This window comes from Heterodontus francisci, chromosome 6 (assembly GCF_036365525.1).
Source record: "Heterodontus francisci isolate sHetFra1 chromosome 6, sHetFra1.hap1, whole genome shotgun sequence".
NCBI lineage: Eukaryota > Metazoa > Chordata > Chondrichthyes > Heterodontiformes > Heterodontidae > Heterodontus > Heterodontus francisci.
Window position 1 is genome coordinate 71,232,378 of NC_090376.1, and position 19,305 is coordinate 71,251,682.

At 39.8% G+C, this 19,305-nt stretch overlaps 1 protein-coding gene across 7 annotated transcripts in view; it reads left to right on the forward strand.

The window, feature by feature from the left end:
* Positions 1 to 19,305, forward strand: part of rev1 (REV1 DNA directed polymerase) — a 201,666-nt gene that overhangs the window by 123,497 nt on the left and 58,864 nt on the right. For all 7 annotated transcript variants that reach the window (XR_010975211.1, XR_010975212.1, XM_068033889.1 and 4 more), the window contains exons 17-19: positions 8,801 to 8,985; positions 11,095 to 11,292; positions 18,597 to 18,678. Coding sequence is in view for 5 of the 7 variants with exons in the window: in XM_068033889.1 (XP_067889990.1) it covers positions 8,801 to 8,985; positions 11,095 to 11,292; positions 18,597 to 18,678 (465 nt within the window). In the remaining 2 variants the exon portion in view is untranslated. The remainder of the gene's footprint in view (positions 1 to 8,800; positions 8,986 to 11,094; positions 11,293 to 18,596; positions 18,679 to 19,305) is intronic.

A 19,305-nucleotide genomic window follows, 5' to 3' on the forward strand; every position in this document is an offset into this window, starting at 1 on the left:
TTTTAGTGCTTCGTGAAACTTAGTTGTAGAAAAAGGAAAAAAAAAATTAGATATCAATAATTGAGATTTAAGATATGCCAGAGCAGTATGTGAACAGCAAGACTATCCCAAGCGGATGCGTCTGCTGTGGGTGGCTCCGTTTCATATCTCTTCGACTCAGAGTCATTGAACTGGAGTGCGTGTTGGAGGCACTCCGAAACATAAGGGACTGGGAGAAGTATCTGGAAAGTTTGCACCAGACTTCAATCACACCTCATAGGGATGTTCAGAAAGGGGTTGGTGTGACCCATAGTGTGCAGCGTAAGGGGAAACTATGTGAGATAGAGAACAAAGATCTGCAGAAACTGATTCTATCCAACAGGTACAATGTACCTGTTAATTTGAGGAAGGACAGCCAGAATGCTGGCCATGGCACCTTGGAGAGGGAGGAGGAGGAAGAAAAGTGCAATGTGGCAATTGTAGGGGATTCAGTAATTCGGGGCACAGCCAGCATTCTTTGTAAGTAGGATTGAGAGTCCTACATGATATGTTGCCTATCTGGTGTGAGGATGAGGGACCTCTTAAACCAGCTTGAAAAGAATATTGGAGGGGGAGGGAGAGGACCCTGTCATTGTAGTCCATGTTGCGTCCAACGGCATTGGGAAGAGTAGACAAGAGGTGCTGTTTGGAATGATGTGGGAAAGAGGGGTTCCATTTCATGGGACACTGACACCAGTGCTGGAACTGTACCATTGGGATGGGCTCCACCTGAACAGGGCTTGAGGCTAGGGTCCTAGTAGAAAGAATAGATAGGGCAATCGTGAGGACGTAAAACTGGAAAATGGGAGGGCTTAGGTGGAAAAGTTAGTTTAAATAATAGTTTGAAAACAAATGAAAGGGAAGAAGGTAGCGTCACAGATAGAAATGGTGCTTTAAGCACCACAGGTAAAGGGTAACTAAAAGATGTAAAATAATTATACTGATATAAAGAGTAGTAAACATGAGAGTAAAGCATTAGAACAGGACAGGTTAGGGGGTGTGGCACTAAAACGTGTTCTTTATGCAAACGCATTGAGTACAGGAACAATTTGAATGAATTGCAGGCACAAATTCATTTTAATCGGGGATTTTAACTTCCATACAAATTGGGATAAGCAGACTAGCATGTCAGAAAGGTAGTGAATATCTTGAGTGTGTCCAGGATAGTTTTCTGCAACAATATGTCCTGGAACCAACAAGGGGGAATGCCATATTAGATTTAATAATGAGCCAGATTTAGTTAATAGTTTAATAGTGCATGAGCATTTTTCTAATACTAATCATAATATGATCAAGTTTAATGTGGTGTTTGAAAGGGAGAAATGCAGAACAGCTGCTAAGATTTTAGATTTGGTTTTAGGCTGATTTCAATGGGATGAGACAGAAACTATCCACAGTAAACAGGGCCAATTTGGTAATGCATAAAAAAATGGAAGAACCGTGGGAGGTGTTCAGGAAAGAATTTAATGCGATTCAGAACCAGTTCATACCCCGAAGGGGCAAGAGCTCTACTTGCCCAAAAAGCAGCCATGGGTGACTAAAGAGCTAAGAGACGACATAAAACTAACAGGAAAAGCATACAAAATTCAAAATCTAACACAGACCCTGGCAAACGGGAGTGGTACAAACAACAGCAAAGGATAACAAAGCAGATAAGCTACACAAAAGGTAACTGAAAAAAACCTTGCAAGGGATATCAAAATCAACACAAAAAAATGTTGACAGCTATATTAGGAAAAAGAGGGTGCTCAGGAACAATGTTGGCCCTTGAAAACTGATAAGTGATATTGTCAGTGGCAATAAGGACATGGCAGACATGTTGAATAATTATTTTGCGTACGTATTTGCCCAAGAGGAAGATGTCAGCATGCTGCATATCCCAAGGAAACTAATATCGAATGAGGGACAGGGATTCACTAGGATTAACGTATCAAAATAACAGTAATAAGGAAAATAATGGCACTTAAAGAGTGACAAATCCCCATGACCCCAGATGGTTTCCATTCCAGGTTTTAAAGGAAGTAGGTGAGGACATTGTAGTTGCCCTAACTATAATCTTACAAAGTTCTCACGATTCAGGAACAGTTCCTTTAGATTGGAAAATTGTGTATGTCACTCTGCTATTATGGAAAGGTGAGGGGGGGAAACCAGGGAATTATAGACTTGTTAGCCTAACATCAGGATGTTGTCAGGAAATTCCTAGAATCTATAATTAAGGATAGAGTGATTGAACGCCTTAAAAATTGTCAACTGGTCAGAGAGACTTAGCATTGATTTGTAAATGGTTGGTACGTTCTCTAGCTACCACCCTGGCAACAGTCTGAGATAAAACCAATCTGTTCGTAGCCTTGGTGTCACATCTCACCCCAAGATAAGCTTCAAACCTCATATTTGCACCTTCACGAAGGCCACCTATTTCCACCTCTGCCCCATTGCCCGACTTCGCCCCCCCGTCTCAGCTCATCTGCTGCTGAAACCCTCATTCATGTCTTGTTACCTCGACTTGACTATTCAACGCACTCCTGGCTGGTCGCCACCATTCTACGCTCCGTAAATTGCCACACGTCTTAACTTACATCAAGTCCCATTCCCCTGTCACCCCTTGCTTGCTGACCTACATTGGCACCTGGTCAAGCAACATCTTGATTTTAAAATTCTTATCTTTGTTTTCAAATCACTCCCTGGCCTCATTCCTCCCTATCTCTTTAATTTCTTCCATCTCCACAACCCTCCGAGATATCTGTGCTCCTCTAATTCTGGCCTCTTGATCATCCCTGATTTTAATCACTCCATCATTGGTGGCTGTGCCTTCAGTTGCCTAGGCCCTAAGTTCTGGACTGCCCTCCTATTCCTCTGCACCTCTCCACCTCGCTTTCCTCCTTTAAGACACTCTTTAAAACCCACCTCTGTGACCAAGCTTTTGGTCATCTAATCTAATATCTCCTTGTGTGGCTCGGTGTCATACTTTGTTTTATAATGGTCCTGGAAAGCATCTTGGGATGTTTTATTACATTAAAGGTGCTATATAAATATAAGTTGTTGTAGTGGTGTGGATTTTAGAGGGGAAGGTCCTGCTTGACCACATCCTCTATGACTTTGAGAAAATAAAAATAAATTAGTGGAAATTTCTATGGAATTGTTTATTTGCATTTAATGCAGATCTTTGAGAGAGTCCTATATAAGAAATAGAAGCAGGAGTAGACCATTCAGTCCTTCAAGTTTGCTTTGCAAAACGATGAGATCATGGCTAATCTTCTATCTCAATTCCACCTTTCCACACTATCCCCATATCCCTTGATTTCCTTAGTATGCAAAAATTTATTGATCTCTGTCTTGAATATCCTCAATGACATGAGCATCCACAGCTCTCGGGTAGAGAATTTCAAAGATTCACAACTCTGTTACAGTTACAGAGATATAGCACTGAAACAGGCCCTTCGGCCCACCGAGTCTGTGCCGACCATCAACCACCCATTTATACTAATCCTACACTAATTCCATATTCCTACCACATCCCCACCTGTCCCTATCACCTACCTATACTAGGAGCAATTTATAATGGCCAATTAACCTATCAACCAGCAAGTCTTTGGCTTGTGGGAGGAAACCGGAGCACCCGGAGGAAACCCACGCAGACACAGGGAGAACTTGCAAACGCCACACAGGCAGTACCCAGAATTGAACCCGGGTCGCTGGAGCTGTGAGGCTGCGGTGCTAACCACTGTGCCGCCCGTGTCATTATTATATGATAAATAATTACCATCAACTATTATAAAAATCTCGATCAAAATTTCTCCTCAGCTCAATCCTAAATAGCCAACCTCCTCTTCTGAGACTGACCCCTAGTTATAGATTCCCCAACCAGGAGAAATGTTCTCCCAGCATCTACCTTGTCAAGCCCCTTAAGAATTTTATATGTTTCAGTGAGATCACCTCTCATTCTTCTAAACTCTAGAGAATATAAGCCTAGTCTATGCAATCTCTCCTCATAAGACAACCCCCACATCCCAGGAATCAGTCTAGTGAACTTTCTTTGCACTCCCTCTTATGGCAAGTATATTCTTCCTTCGGTAAGGAGACCAAAGTTGTACGTAGTATTGCAGGTGTGATCTCACCCAAGGCCTTCTATAATTGTTTGCTGTACCTACGTGTTAGCTTTTTGTGATTTGTGTGCAAGAACACCCAGGTCCCTCTGAATACCAACATTTCTCAGTCTCTCATTATTTAAAAAACTTTCCTGCTTTTCTATTTTTCCTACCAAAGTGGATAACTTCACATTTCACCACATTATATTCCATCTGCCACATTCATTTCCACTTATTTAACCTGTCTATATCCCTTTGCAACCTCTTGCATTCTCCTCACAGCCTACTTTACCACCTATCTTTGTATTGTCAGTAAACTTGAATACATTACACTTGGTCCCCTCATCGAAGTCATTGGTGTAGATTGTAAATAGCTAAGGTCCAAGCACTGATCCTTGCGATACTCCATGAGTTGCAGCCTGCCAAACTGAAAATAATCCATTTAGTCTTACTCTGTTTTCTTTCTGTCAATCAATCATCAATCCATGCTAATATATTACCCCCCATCCCATGAACCCTTTTTTTTATTCATTCATGGGATGTGGGCGTCGATGGCTAGGCCAGCATTTATTGCCCATCCCTAATTGCCCTTAAGGTGGTGGTGAGCTGCTTTCTTGAACTGCTGCAGTCCATGTGAGGTAGGTACACCCACAGTGCTGTTAGGAAGGGAGTTTCAGGATTTTGCCCCAGCGACAGTGAAGGAGCGACGATGTAGTTTCAAGTCAGGATGGTGTGTGACTTAGAGGGGAACTTGTAGGTGGTAGTGTTCCTATGCATTTGCTGCCCTTGTCCTTCTAGTTGGTAGAGGTCGCGAGTTTGGAAGATGCTGTCTAAGGAATGCTTTTATGCAATAACCTCTTACGTGGCATCTTATTGAATGCTTTTTGAAAATCCCAATATGCCAAATGGTTCCTCCTTATCTATCCTAGTTACAACCTCAAAAATAATTCTACAGATTTGTTGAGCATAATTTCCTTTCATACATGTGTGCTGATTCTGCCCAATCATGATTTTCTAAAAAACCCTATTACCATGTCTCTAATAATAGATTCTAGTATTTTCCCGACTACTGATATCAGGTTAACTGCCCTATAGTTCCCTGTTTTCCCTCTCCCTCCTTGAATAACTGGGTTAAATTTGCTACTGTGCCCATGGGGACTGTTCTAGAAGCTAGGGAATTCTGGAAGACCAGAATCAGTGTATCCACTATCTTTGTAGGCACCTCTTTTAAAACCATAATTTTATGGTGACCATAGGTCATCAAGTCCAGGGATTTGTCGGCTTTTAGTCCCATTAATTTCTCCAGTACTACTACTTTACTAAAACTAATTTCTTTAAGTTCCTCATTCTCACCAGACGCTTGGTTCCCCACTATTTCCAGAATGGCTTTTCTGTCTTCTACTGTGAATACTGATGCACAGTATTTGTTTAATGTCTCTGGCATTTCCTTGCTTCTCATTCTAATTTCTCCTGTCTCTGCCTGTAAGAGACCCATGTGCTGGTGTCTTCCTTTTTATATACCTGTAGACACTTTTACAGTTGGTTTTTATGTCGCTTGATGGCTTGCTGTCATTCTGTTTTCTCTCCCTTTATCAAATTGTTGGTCCTCTTTTGCTGGATTCTAAAATCCTTAGGCTTGCAAATTTTTTGGCAACGTTATAAACCTCTTCCTTTAATCTAATACTATCTTCTGTTAGTCACGGTAGGACCACTTTTCCTGTGGAGTTTTTATTCCTTAAGGACATGTATATTCATTGCAAGTTATGAATTACTTTTTTAAATGTTTACCCTGACTTATTTACCATCATAGCTTTTAATCTAGATTTCCAATCTACCTTAACCAATCTGCCCCTCATGCCCACGTTGTTTTAGATTTAAGGCCCTAGTTTTATACATAACAATATCACACTAAAACTCAATATAAAATTCATATTATGATCACTCTGCCCCAGAGGCTCTTTTGTTACAAGGTTATTAATTGAAAGGCTAGTAATTACTGCCTTTTGTTTCTACAAGTTAAGCTTAGTGAGCTCTTAATTATAATAGAAAATAGTTTGAAATGTATCTGCTAAACAATATTGTAATTCAATTTATTACATAGTTCTTTTCTTTTTTGATCAACTACAAAAGTTAACTGATTTAAGAAAATCTCTTCATTTTTCCTGGACTCGCTTATGGGGAAGCTTTCTTCAAAGGCTCCAAATAGATCCACTAATTTGAAAAAGACAGGTTGTTAACTACCTTTGAAACTTATTGCCACAAGATAAATTTAAAGGATTGTGTTACGAGTGCCTCAATTTTTTGTTAACTTTTGAGGATTTGTGTTTTAAATCTGAAAAGGGGTCCATGGATTTGTTTTTAAAACTAGGGTCACTGAGAGGTCTGGATTGTAAACAGTTACTGGAAGGCACCTGTCTTCAAATAATTACACAGCAGGGGTTGTTTTTGACTTGGGGAAGATGTTTACAAGAAGTGAAAGGTCAAGATTTATAGGGGTCAGGAGGCTTGCCTCTTGTGGTGCTGTTTTTGGTTTCACTTTGGATAGTGAGTTGGGATATGGACAATGATTTGAAAAGACAGTTGGAGAAAACTTGCCAAAGGAGCAAAAGTCCCAGCTCAATCTGTTCCAGCTCTTTGAAAAAGCCTGCCAGTTTTCCATCTCTTGAAAAGCTGAGAAACAAGTGTAAGAAACTGCCTGAAAACCCAGTTGCTGTATTTTCCCTGGAAAGCCTGCCCAAACTGATCTTTAACGTCGCCTGACAAGAACTGTTCTAGGAAGAACCCAGTGACAGCCGTATATACATATTTGAGACGCAAAACCAGAAAAGGACTTCTGACATCTTTTTTATTCTTCAAGAGTTAGCAAGTATTTTAGCCAATGAATTCTTTTCTTTGTACTAGAGCTCTAAAAAGTAAATAACTATTTTTCAGTGTATATGTATATGTGTGGTTAAGGTTAAAAAAAAAGGAACTTGTATATTTCGATCCATGTGTTTATGCTTTGCTTCATTACCAGTTAAGACTTTTTAAAAAATAATAAACTGATAATTTTATTGTTTGTTAAATAAACCTGGTTGGTGAGTTTTATTCTGGGATAAAAATAGAGTCTATGATTGACCGTATTGGTAAGTGGAAAAAAATTTAAATATTTGTTGTGACCCGTGGAGATATAGAACTAGAATATACAGTGCTCTGTTGCCGCCTCAGTCGTAACAATTGTTAAATTCAAAAATAGTTGTCAATTAAATACACATGAACAAATTTCCATTTGTTTCCATTAAATTGAGCTGCTTAGTCTCTTCCCTGACATTTATTTTTAGGCAAAACAGCTAATTATTGCAATAAATTGAATTAGAACATTCTTCTCTGAGGAAAGCTTTTTTTAAAAACATATAGCCATGACAATTAAAGAAACTAATACCAAAAATGCTTCATTTTTGCCATAGGACCAACACACAACTTGCTTTTCATGGGCACCTTCTCACCCTCTGCCCAGTTAGCAACAGGCCTATTTTAATATACTTAATATGGTACCCCTGGCCAATTGCCAGATGAAAGAATCTGAATTTCTTGCAATTACATCTGTGTATTTTTAATTGCTGTCCAATGTCATTATTAGCCAGGAAGACTGTCTGGATCTCTGACAGTAATCTTAAAAAAAATGAAACGAGAACAGAAAGTGCCGGAAATACTCAGCAGATCTGGCAGCATCTGTGTGGAAAGAAACAGAGTTGACATTTCAGGTCTGCGACCCTTCAAAAAAAAAGAGAAATTAGATGTTCTCTTAGGACTACGGTTACAATCTTTATCCTTATCAAAACATTTGCATGTGTGTTTTTCACTCCACATACAGCAGAAAGAAACGCAAGGCTTCTGGTCTTCAGCAGAGTTCAAATGACACATCAACCAGTTTGAATTACAAGCAATATAGCAAACCTTGTACTCCTGCGGTCTCTAGACTAATGCCAACAACTGAGGCCATCTCTAAATATGAAGAGGCCAGATATTCTAGGCAAACCTGGTTCTGTTATAGGGACCTGCAATTCTTTTCTGCGCATTTGTGATTTCCATGAATTACAGAGAGGAAAGGGGTGCTTAAAAAAAAATTAAGATCTATTGCTGCATCATTTTTTGTGACCGAGGTCGTAAGGTAGCAGCTTATTTCTACACCATTCATAGATTTTGAAGTGATTGAGACCAGGTCAGCTTGATACTTTCTGTGGAAATAACTGTCTTTCTTTGACATTTTTCTCAATGGACAGATCAGGTTTTGAGATTGGCATTTGAGGAATTGTGGTATTTAAATTATTGTGATAAATTCATGAAAATGAAACAAAAAATTTTTTAAGTAAGAAGAGTTGATTTTTGTCACAGTACATTTGATTCACCACTAACATTTATGTTAGAAATTTAATTTGCTATTTATAGATTTTCACTTTTATGTCAGACATTGTCATAAAAATATTTTGTTCTGCTGAACTTATTTCACCTTATTTAGCATAATGCATAAAAGTAGTAGCTTCACAGGAGGCCATTTCACAAACTTCTATGAAAATCAGAAGGCACTGGATGCTACTATCTTTATGAATTTTGTGACTTTTCATACTTGTGCAATGTCAGTTGTATTTCATTTTCGTGGGCTGTATTCACTCATTATAATACTCCTTTTACTGCATTTTTTAAAAATTTGATCACAGACCCAGATTGTGCATGGAAGAAGACAGCAGAAACTGGAAATCCTCTTTTGCTTCCACCTCGTCGAGATACAAGTCTCAATAGTTCAGACACCTCAGTAAAAGCTGGTGGAGCACGTACCCCTGAGAGCTCAACTATCCGTAGGGATCAACCTGACATTAATATTGAAGTGCCATCCCCTTCTCAGGTACAAAGATTAATGTATAAACCATTTCCTGGTATTACGGCACCTTTAATTGGGTATTTTTTTTTGTTTGAATTTAAAACTGCATTCGAATGATTGATTATCTCATGAGATTATCATTATCTCCCTGCTCAGTGGAAGACTGCGTAATGGTCATCTCATTACCTCCCTGGAGCATTGTTGCAGAGCAACACCAAGGCACTTTCCCATGACCATTTTTCAACTTAAAAGTCACATGCATGATGTAACTACGATACACCACAAAGTTTAGCGTGATGTAAAATTTTTCACAGTGGTGGAATTAAACTATGGTAATACATGAGCAACTTTGAGATCCATGCACGTCAATTCGACAGTTGTATTTTAATCACAGACTGCCTCTATAATGAACTGATTTTTAAAAAATTCCAGTACAGCAAGGTCTTTGGTTGTTTTAAATTTGGAAGTGATAAGAATGAAAAGCAACACTACAGCTTTTATCATCTGCTCAAACCCTCATTCATGGATTTGTTATCTCTAGTCTTGACTATTCCAACACACTCCTGGCTGGCCTCCCGCATTCTACCCTCCGTAAACTTGAGGTCGTCCAAAACTCTGCTGCTTGTGTCCTTACTCTCACCAAGACCTGTTCAGCTGTCTTCCCTCTGCTCGCTGGCCTACATTGACTGCTGGTCAAGCAATGTCTTAATTTTAAAATTCTCAACCTTGTTTTTAAATTCCTTGATTGGCCTCACCCCTCTCTATCTCCAATCTCCTCCAGCCTGACAACCCTCCTGAATATCTGCAGTCATCTAATTCTGATCTTTTGAACATCTTGATTTTAATCGCTCCACCATTGGTGGCTGTGCCTTCAGATGTATGGGCCCTAAGCTCTGAAATTGTTCCTTACACCTTTCCACCTCTCTGCCTTGCTTTCCTCCTTTATGACACTCCTTAAAATCTACCTCTTTAACAAAACTTTCAGCCATCTGCCCTAATATCGCTTTATTTAGCCTGGTGTCTAATTTTGCATTATAATATTCCTGTGAAGCGCCGTTTTGTTATGTTAAAGGCACTATACTAATATAAGTTGTTGTGATTTCCTTGGAGTACATAGTTCTGAAAAAGTACATTGTAATGCTGGATGTACAGGATCCTTATTTATGGCACCCTAACTAATGAAAAGTCCATAAAGGCCCATTCCAACCCTTACACTCACCAGCACTAGCTTTTAATACCTTTTTAGTGCCTTCCAAAACAACATGATGTAATTCCTGGTTTTCTTGTTTAATCTCTCACCATTTTCTCCCCTTTTCTGCCTGAAACCATTAACAGCTTTGTAGATTGCAATCCACTGGGTACCTTGCCCAAGTGGCTATTATTCATCTGTGAACCTTGTGAGTAAGTACTGACAGGCTATTAAATTGTTAGAGCATCACTACCAAGCCTCATCCTGTTCTTGTCTTACGTCCATTTGTGCACACCTCCAGCATGGTTCACCAGTAGCCATCTGGAGGAGGAGCCTTGGCCATTTTTCCTCAGAGGTTCATGTCGCAGCCTACTTCCAGTTCAGAGAAGTATACCTCTGAAATCAAACTTACGTGATTGTTCAACATTCAGAGGCAAAGATTTAACCCTTTTGAATACTGAATAACCCTTGCAGCATTCTGCATACACAATTTCTGCCGTCAAATGTATGGAAAATTATTTTCTGTAGACCATTTAAGCTGAATATCAAGTGGAATTTAGGATGTGTAGATCTGATCTTTTTTTATTCGTGGAATACAGTGAATCATCAAAATTGCATTCTTTGTATTTATTTTGGTGGTGAAATGCGGTCGTTCTTGGGGTTAAAGCAACAATTTAAGGACCCATTTTAAAGGAAGTTAATTGCAAAAGTTATTGTTTATTTTAGAGCAAGAGTACTTCAGTTTTGACTGGTAAATCAGTCAGTGATGCTTTATGAAATTTAATATGTAATCTGTGATTTACAGTTTCATTAAATATTATATGTAGAAGTAATTTTACAGTCAGTTTTGATAGCTACTTGTGCAGCAAAAAATGAAAAAGAAAACTCACCGGAAAAAATATTTCAGAAGAGTTGTGTATTGTTTTTCTCTCTCTATGTTTTAGATAGATCCTTCTGTTTTGGCAGCGCTCCCTCCAGATATTAGAGAGCAAGTGGAACAGTCGTACTCGGCTCGGCAACAGCCGAAAGAGTCAGTGAAAGGCATCGTTACTGGGCATATACCTGTGATTCTCGAGTTGCCAGGACCTCAGGAACCAAGCAGCACTGCTGGAATGATCGTAGCCCTCCCAGCTTTTTCACAGGTGAAGTATTTGTTCTCTTTATGACTCTTCTGCTACATTGTATCCAAAGTCTTTATGTGCAAAAATACTTTTTTTTTGGTAAATCTTAGCAACAAATTACTGTATTTATACAAGCAACTAAATCTTTGTGTAAAGAGGATCTAGTATTCAGGATTTTGTTATGAAAGTGCTTTTGTTTTCTGTTAAAAATATTTTTGAGGAATTCATAGACAAATTGAAGAAATGTTGGACCAGTTTATTTTCAAGAGGATCAAGAGGACACTGAAAGAACTAGTTTGGCAACAATGTTTGCTGGTTATCACGTGGCTCAAGTTAAAAATAGAACAGAAACCCAGGTAACTAGGGAAGATGTGGGCAGAGAAGTCAGTCTCGCGCCCCTTGATGGGACAGAACCCCAGCTCAGCCCAGACTGTTCCACCTCTTTAAAAAGACTGTAGGGGGAGAAAATTCCCAAGGAAGGAGAGAAGACCACAACCCAGCTCAGCTTTCCAGCACCTCTAAAAGACCCCGAGAAGTCCACTGTGTCAACTCATCTCATCTCCTGTCTTTGAAGAAAAGCCTGCTAAACTCATTCTGAACGCCGCCTGAAAACTGTTCGAAAAGATCCCAGTGACCCGTATACGTGTACTCGGAGGCTAGACTGTATGCCAGTTTTTGAACACAACATATCTCACCTGCTGTTTTCTTCAAGAATGAGCAAGTATTCAGCCCAAGTGTTGTTTTGTCTGTAACAGAGCTCTGAACAAAAATCCCTTTTATTTTTCTAGTTAATCGGTGTATATATGTGTCAGTGAGTGTGAAGAGCTAAGGTAAAAAGGGAAAGTTAAAATTTCAATCTGTGTGTTTATGCTTTACTTGATTACTGGTTAAGACTTGGTTTATAATCTGATAATTTTGTTGTTCATTCAAGAAAGCTGGTTAGTGTGTTTTATTCTGGGAAAAATAGAGTCTATGATTGATTGTATTGGTAAGTGGAAAATTTAAATATATGTTGTGACTGTGGAGAAGTGGAACTAGCATAAACAGTGCACTGCTCCCATCTCTTTCGTAAGATATAATTGGGGGTTCATCGTCCGGGATATCCAAAGCCGACGACGTGCAATTGTAAGTGGGGTGATACTAATTGAAAAAAGAAAAAAAAACAGGTTTCTAGTACAGAGTAAAAGTTACACTACCGGAATGTCTTTGTCAGTTGCTATGACCATTCTGGGAAAGGGGGATGTATCGAGTGATTTGAGAAACTTAACCAAGACGAGGGTAAAGGATTTGGCAGAATTGTTGGTGTTAGAGTTAAAACCAGGATCTGAGAAAGCAGACATAATTGAAGTATTAGCACACCATTTGAAATTGGAAGGAGAAGAAAGCAAACCAGAGGGTAGTGCAGTTGAATTAACTAAAATTCAGTTGCAGATGAAGCAGTTTGAACTTGACAAAGAAAAAGCAGTAGAATTGGAAAAACTTCAGCCTGAATTTCAAAGAGAAAGTGAAAAAGAAGGAAGGGAATTTGAATTTAAAAAGATGGAATTAAGATGAAGGGGTGGTCTCGGCTCCAGTGAAAACTTTGGTGGGGAAAGATCTGACTCCAGCCCAGGACCCAGTGGAGAGCTGTTTAAATTTGTACAAGCCCTCCTGAAGTTTGAGGAAAGGGTCGTAGAGGCATTTTTCATTTCTTTTGAAAAGATAGTCAAACAGGTGAAGTGACCAAAGAAAAGCTAGACACTGCTTATGCAAACCAGGGTGATGGGCAGAGCTCATGAAGTTTATGCCATGCTTTCTGAAAAGGCTTCTGCAGATTATGAGATGGCAAAAAAAGCTATTCTGAGTCCCTGAAGCGTACAGGCAGAAATTTTGGAACCTTCGAAAGTTGTCTGGGTAGACGTATAGAATTTGAGGGGGTAAAACAAATTAATTTTGATTGTTGGATATGGGCACTAAAGATGGAAGCCACGTATTAGAACTTTAGGGAACTAATTCTGCTGGAAGAATTTAAAAATTCACTCCCTCCATGAGTAAGAACCCATGTAGAGAACCAGAAGGTTTCAACGGCCAGGCAGACAGTGGAAATTGATAATGATTATGAGTTTGTGTATAAGCCCAAACCTTTGGTCCATCACCCACACAAACCCGAGAAGGATAGAAGGTAGGAGGGCGAAAGGAAGACAAGTAGCCGAGGACAAGAAGGGGCAGCTGTGAACGCCCCGGGATCTCCTCCTCAGGTCAGAAAGGAAGGTGCTGAGGGTGGAAGTGAGGTCTGCATGCCTAGATGTTACTATTGTCACAAGGTGGGACATCTTGGTGCGGAATGCTACAAGTTGGAGGGTAATCCCATGGGACTTATTGGGGTACACAAGGCCAATGCAGAGAAAGGGGCCCTGACTGAGAGTACGGCAGATCAGGCTGTAGCTCTGACTGCAGCTGTAAGGTCAAATACAAAAGCCAATATGAGTGCAGGTTTGTGAATAAGGTACCTTGTCGAAAGGAAAAGTAACTACTTATCCTTCAAGTGAGGCAGGCAAACCTATAGTTGTACTCAGGGATACAGGAGCCACCCAAACTCTTTTGCTGGGGAAAGGCATAACATTTCCAGCAGAGAGCGCACTGAATGCTAAAGTTTTAGTGAATGGTATTGGCGGGGAATATATACCCATACCTTTGTATCGGGTGCACCTAGAATGTGACCTAATGTCTGGAATGGTAACTGTAGGGGTTGTCCATAGTTTGCCAGTAGACAGAGTTGACCTACTCCTGAGAAATGATTTGGAACGCAAGTAGTAGCTTCTCCAGTAGTCACGGAAAAACCAAGTGGCATTAAAGAGACAGAAGTTACAGGAAAAGGTTCCAGGAATTTTTCCTACATGTGTAGCAACCCAAGCAATGGCTGAACAAGTTTCATTGTCGGAGGTAAAATTGGCACCACAGTCAGATAGTCGAATATCTCAAACTTTCTTTAGGGATTTGGATAATCCGAAAGAAATGTTTAATAAGTCTTCTCTGATCAAAGCTCAGCAAGCTGATCCAGAGTTAAATGAAGTGGTACAATCAGCTCTAACAGAAACGGAGGCAAAAGGAGTTCCAGAAGGCTATTATATTAAAAATGGGATTCTGATGAGAAAGTGGAGACCTCCTCACAGACCTTCGGACAAAGAATGGATGGTAGTTTCTCAGATAGTGGTAATGCCAAAGTATCACCGGGAACTATTAAGGATAGCCCATGAAATTCCTATAGCGGGACATGTAGGGATCCAGAAGACCAAATCACGTTCAAGTCGACATTTTTACTGGCCAGGTCTTTCCAAGGACATGGTGCAGTTTTGTACAATGTGCCAGATTGTGGGAAAACCGCAACCTGCCATAAAATCAGCACCTCTAATTCCCTACCAGTTTTTGGGGAACCATTGAGTAGGGTGTTAGTAGACTGTGTAGAATCTTTATTGAAAACAAAAACGGGAGTCCTATATATGCTCACTATCATGGATGTGGCTACTCGGTTCCCAGAGGACATTCCCTTGAGAACAATTTCTGCTGAGGTAGTGGTAGAGAAGTTAACCCAGTTCTTCACTAGATATGCATTGATGATTGAGATTCAGTCAGATCAAGGTTCCAATTTTATGTCTAAAATTTTCCAGGAAGTTATGGGTAACTTGAGTATAACACAGTTAAAGTCTTCAGCATACCACCCACAGGCACAGTGAACTTTAGAAAGATACTATCAGACCCTCAAAACAATGATCAGGGCATACTGTCATGAATATCCCCATGATTGGGATAAAGGGCTAGAATTTCTTTTGTTTGCCACTAGGGATTCACCTAATGAATCTACAGGTTTTAGTTCTTTTGTATTAGTTTATGGACATAAGATAAGAGGTTCCCTAAAACTAATTAAAGAAAGGTTTTTAGAACAGATGGATGAATCTTCTGTGTTAGATTATGTATCCGTGTTCCGGGAAGGGCTCATGAGACCTTGCAAAGTGGCTCTGGAACACCATAAAGCTTCCCAAACAACGATGAAGAAATGAACAGACAACCATGCTAAGACCCGAACATTTCAGCCAGGGGATGAAGTGTTAGTATTACTGCCTTTACAGGGTGAACCGTTGAAAGCACGGTTCAGTGGTTCATATAAAGTGGTCAAGAGAATTAGTAAAGTAAATTATTTGATTGACACCCCAGATCACCAGAAAAAGAATTGGCTGTGTCATATCAATATGTTGGAACAATATTATCACCGGGAGGAAGATAAGCAAGCGCAAGTATGTCAGGTAGTTGGGCCAGTGGAGCATGAAAAGGCTAGTGAGGATGAGGCAGAAGGAGGCCTAGACAATTCTCAAACTGAACCTCCTACTATCCGGTTAGCTAATACTGAATTGCTAGGGAGATTGGACACTGTGCTTTCATATTTAGATGCAGAACAACGAGAAGATCTAACAAGGCTACTCACAGCATTTAAAAGTGCCTGTAGGGATAAGCCAGGATGTACAACCTTAGCCACCCATGATGTGAATGTAGGGGAATGCTTTCTGATAAAACAGCATCCTTATCACTTAAATCCAGAGAAACAAGCCCAGGTAAAAACAGAAACACATGCTGGAGAACCATCTAATAGAACCCAGTCAAAGCAGCTAGAGTTCCCCAGTAGTATTTATGCCTAAACCTGATGGTTCAACTAGACTCTGTATAGACTACAGAAAAGTGAATGCAGTAACAAAGGCAGTCTCCTACCCAATACCTTGTCTGGAAGACTGTATTGACAGACTGGGCAGTGCCACATTTCTTACAAAAATAGGTTTGTTAAAGGGATACTGGCAAGTTCCTTAACACCCCGAGCTCAAGAAAAATCAGCCTTTGTCACACCAGACGGTCTTTTCCAGTGCCGAATGATGCCATTCAGGCTAGGGGATGCCCCAGCCACTTTTCAGAGACCAGTGAACCAAGTGGTAGCCAGTGTTCCTAACTGTGTGGTTTACCTTGAATGTGTGCTGCTCTACAGTGACACTTGGAAGAACCACTTGGAACAACTGGGGGCTCTGTTTGAAAGGTTGCAGTCGGCTGATCTGGTGATAAACTTTGTGGAAAAATTTAAAAACCAGAATGCCAGACTATTCTGATGGAGTTTACTAATGTCGCAAGAGTTTTTTTAAACTAAGAGGTCTGTGTGCCTTTAAAGACTGGGAGAAGGGGGTTTTCTGTGAGCACTGAATGCTGACACTTGGTGTTTGAAGTGCGGGCTGTTAAACTTGTATCCAAGCAACCAGAAAGTTTTATGACTGTCTTGTAACTTGGTTGTTGAAAATTTAGTATCATTTTTGGGTTGAAAAGCCAGTTGCTGCTGGAGACCTATGTTTGCAGACCAGAAAAAGACCTCTTGCTGAAAGGAAGGCTTATCACTCTTGTAAAAAAGGAATCTTACATTTGAGTTGGGGCTGTGTTCTGCCTGAAGAGAGAGAAAGGACCCAAGAAAAGAGGAGTTGCTGCACTCTGTGGAGGAACACTGCTTTGGAGAAAGGAAGCCTTGTGTTTCGGGTGTGGCAGATTGCTGTTGCCTCCAGTCTCAAGAATCCTGCCTCAAGAGTGAGTCCTGTTGCCTTTTGTGTTTTTGGGAGATCCTGAAATTTCAAGAAAGTTTCTGTTAGACTGCTACTTAGAAATCTAAGTAGACCTGTTGCTGCACCTTTTTGCTGAAAGATCTGTGTGATGCCTGCTGCAGACGGATTGCCTTGAACGCCTACCCATCACAGACTGTTTATTAATCTCACCTGGAGAGACTTCGAGTGGCATCCAATTATTTGACTCTGGGACACCTCACCGATCTGGAAATATCCTATCAGACTGTGACAACTAATTATTATTCCTAAGAAAGCATTGCAACTCAAATCATCCTTTTAAAACCGATTAACCATTTTTTGAATGTATGTGTATGAGAGGAAGAATAACAAGTTATCAGATCTTTTCATACATATGGATTTATCTGATTATCATTTAAAACTTGGTTTATTGTATAGTTAATTTTGTTGTTTAAACAAACCTAGTTTGGCATGCTTTATTCTGGGGATAAATAAAGTGTTTAATTTGGCTAATTTCCAGTAGGTGGGAAATTTTGCTAATATGTTGTGTCCTGTGGAGTAGTGGGATTGAATTAACAGTGCATTACTCCCGCCTTGGTCGTAACACTATTACAACCTTATCACTTAAAGATTATCCACATTGCGGGCAAAACTAATGTTATTGCAGATGCTTTATCAAGAATCTAATTTTGTTCGAGTTATCTGAATGAAAAGAGGGCACAGAGCAGAATTGTATTAACTGCGAGAAAAGAGTGAATGAGTATGAGTGTGAAAATGTATTTTAAAATTTTTCGTCTTTTTTTCCCACGCTTTGTAATGACGCACATGTAAAAATGGTGCTTCATTCCTCCAAAGGTGGAGATGTTATGAAAGTGCTTCTCTCTTTTGTTAAAATATTTTTTGAGGAATTCATAGTCAAACTGAAGAAATATTTTTTTCATGAGGGTCATCAAGAGGACACTGAAAGAACCAGTTTGGAAATGACGTTTGCTGGTTGTCACATGACTCAAGTTAAAAATCGAACAGAAACCCTGGTAACTAGGGAAGATGTAGGCAGAGAAGTCAGTCTCGCGCCCCTTGACAGGACAGAATCCCAGCTCAGCCCAGCCTGTTCCATCTCTCTAGAAATCCTGCAGGAGAGAATTCCCAAGGAAGGAGAGAAGACCACAATCCAGCTCAGCTTTCCAGCACCTCTCCAAGACTTCGAGAAGTCCACTGTGTCAACTAATCTAATTTCCTGTCTTTGATGAAAAGCCTGCTAAATTCATTCTCAACGCTGCCTGAAAAGAACTGTTTGAAAAGATCCCAGTGACCCATATACGTGTACTTAGAGGCTAGACTGTATGCCAGTCTCATCTGCTGTTTTCTTCGAGAATGAGCAAGTATTCAGCCCAAGTGTTTTTTTTGTCTGTAACAGAGCACTGAACAAAAATTCCTTTTATTTTTCCGGTGTGTGTGAGTGTGAAGAGCTAAGGTAAAAAGGGAACTTTAAAATTTCAATCTGTGTGTTTATGCTTTACTTCATTACAGGTTAAGACTTGGTTTATAATCTGATAATTTTGTTGTTCATTTAAGAAACCGGGTCAGTGTGTTTTATTCTGGGGGAAAAATAGAGTATATGATTGATCATATCGGTAAGTGGAAAATTTAAATATATGTTGTGACCTGTGGAGAAGTGGAACTAGAATAAACAGTGCACTCCTCCCGCCTTGGTCGTAACAATATTTTGTTTTTCAAACTCAGGTTGACCCTGAGGTTTTTGCTGCTTTGCCTCTTGATGTACAAGAAGAACTGAGAGTTGCTTATGATCAAAGACATCGACACGGTGAGAATACTAGGACCTTTATATTATTACTCCTAGTGCAAGCTCTTAAAATTCTGAAGTTAATGAACATAAGTTTATAAGATACGTATGTGAGGGAGAAATGAATAGAGGGATATGGTGATAGGGTGAGATGAAGTCAGGTGGGAGGAGGCTCGTGTGAAGCATAAACACTGGCATAGACTTGATGGGCTGAATGGCCTGTTTCTGTGCTATAAATTCTATTAAATGTAACTCAGCTGAACATATCCATCAATGTTATTTTCATTCATGTTTGCAAAACACGATCATACGTATCCTCCGTTCATAAATGTGAACCAGGAACTTAATATTTACCTTGTGTGTGAATTTAAAGACACAAACTTGGGAATTCTTTTAAGCAGGTTCAGAAATGGCAGGATGGGATTTTTGCTCGCCACTTTGGCTTGACATTAACCCTGTTCCAAATCTAGAGAACAGCGTCACTTTAAAGTTGCGTCCACACTCGTACCAGAATTTTAAACCTTCACTCTTTTGTAATCATCTATTCACAGACATACAATCCAACTGACTATCATTCTCAGAAGAAATATCTTTTCTGGAAACCATTCAATGTAACTTTCAGATAAATTAAGCTGTCTGATTACTTGC